A 1,459-nucleotide genomic window follows, 5' to 3' on the forward strand; every position below is an offset into this window, starting at 1 on the left:
GGCACAGGGTAAAAGATTGAACAAGATCAGTAATTATGAAGGTAACCACAAGATGGCAGTCCTGATGCAGAATGTGTGGCGGGTGCATTTTAGTGGATTCTGAAGGAATAGACTTTGGCAGAAGCTCAGCCTTTTCTTATTGGCTGGTAGAGAACATGAGACACCCTGTGATTGTCAGAGGAAAGGAGGGATGACTTGGGAACAGCAGTAGCTCCCCTGGCTGTAGATTGCAGGCCCACAATCGATCCTAAGTGGGAAGAATGATGAAGACATCCACTGGAGCTTCCTTCATGTTCTTGTGGCTGCAGCTGGACTGTGAGTTGAGGGTCTATGGGAAACAGAGTATATTAGTGGATATTCTTAGGAGCCAACACTGGCTTTATTCAGGGTTCCTTAGTTGCTGTAGAAAAAGAAAATTCTGAAGCATAATGATATGGCCTCCCTTCTCCTTTCTCTGACTCTTTCTTTCTGCACAGGGGTCAGCCGAGGAGAGAAAGTGGAGCAGAGTCCTTCTACCCTGAGTGTCCAGGAGGGAAACCCTGCTGTTATCACCTGTTCTTATTCAGACGGTGCCTCAGACTACTTCCCTTGGTACAAGACAGAACCTGGAAAAGGTCCCCAGCTCATTACAGACATTCGTTCAAATAAGGACAAAAAAGAAGATGGAAGACTCACTGTGTTACTGAATAAAGAGGCCAAGCATCTCTCCCTGCAAATCGCGGCCACTCAGCCTGGAGACACAGCTGTGTACTTCTGTGCAGCGAGTGCACATTGCTCCCCAGGCACCTGCACCCTGTACACAAACCTGCAAGCGGGGCAGCCCCCTCGGCTTGGGACAGACCTTCAAGCATAGCATTTGTTATATCACTTGTCTGTAAGTGTAACTAATGTGTTGGATATAAAAACACATAATAGGAAGGTTATTTTTCAAGATGACCCAGAAAGAGTTAGAACATTTTGTTGGATGACTTGCATAATGGATTCTTGAAGAGAGTTAGTGATGTTTAATTTTGAAATTTAGGCTCTAAAGATGACTTTACATTTGATTTAGATACCTCTCCTATAAAAAACTTCTTAGCATCACTATCATAATCCTTATTATGTATGGACTTTCAAGTATTTTATTTTGAAAACAGTCTATTATTTTTCTGATTATAAAACATTATATACTAAACATTGGAAATATATACAATAAAAAAACACAAAGTTGATAATTTTGTAATGAAATAATATTACTATTATTTGGGTTACTCTTTTCATCAATTTTTATTGTAATTAGGACTTTTTTTTTCACTGAATATTACACCTTGAATTGTGCGCAGCCATTTCATCAAGTCTTCTCAAACATCTGCTTTTTAATAGCTGTGTGAGAGATTCTAGTAAATTATAGTTTTATATTAATTTTGTTCTATATTTGTGCTAAATGTGACAGTCTTTTCTATGTGCTCTGACTGCTTTC

The 1,459-nt window shown here is 39.7% G+C and overlaps 1 gene segment (V, D, J or C); it reads left to right on the top strand.

Moving 5' to 3' along the window:
- Positions 1-433: 433 nt before the first annotated feature.
- Positions 434-853, top strand: LOC148094186 (T cell receptor alpha variable 13-1-like). The segment is given in 1 exon segment: positions 434-853. A coding segment is annotated over 1 exon segment (420 nt).
- The last annotated feature ends 606 nt before the right edge of the window (positions 854-1,459 follow it).

This window comes from Miniopterus natalensis, chromosome 1, assembly GCF_054644295.1.
Source record: "Miniopterus natalensis isolate mMinNat1 chromosome 1, mMinNat1.hap1, whole genome shotgun sequence".
In the NCBI taxonomy this organism is placed as follows: Eukaryota; Metazoa; Chordata; class Mammalia; order Chiroptera; family Miniopteridae; genus Miniopterus; species Miniopterus natalensis.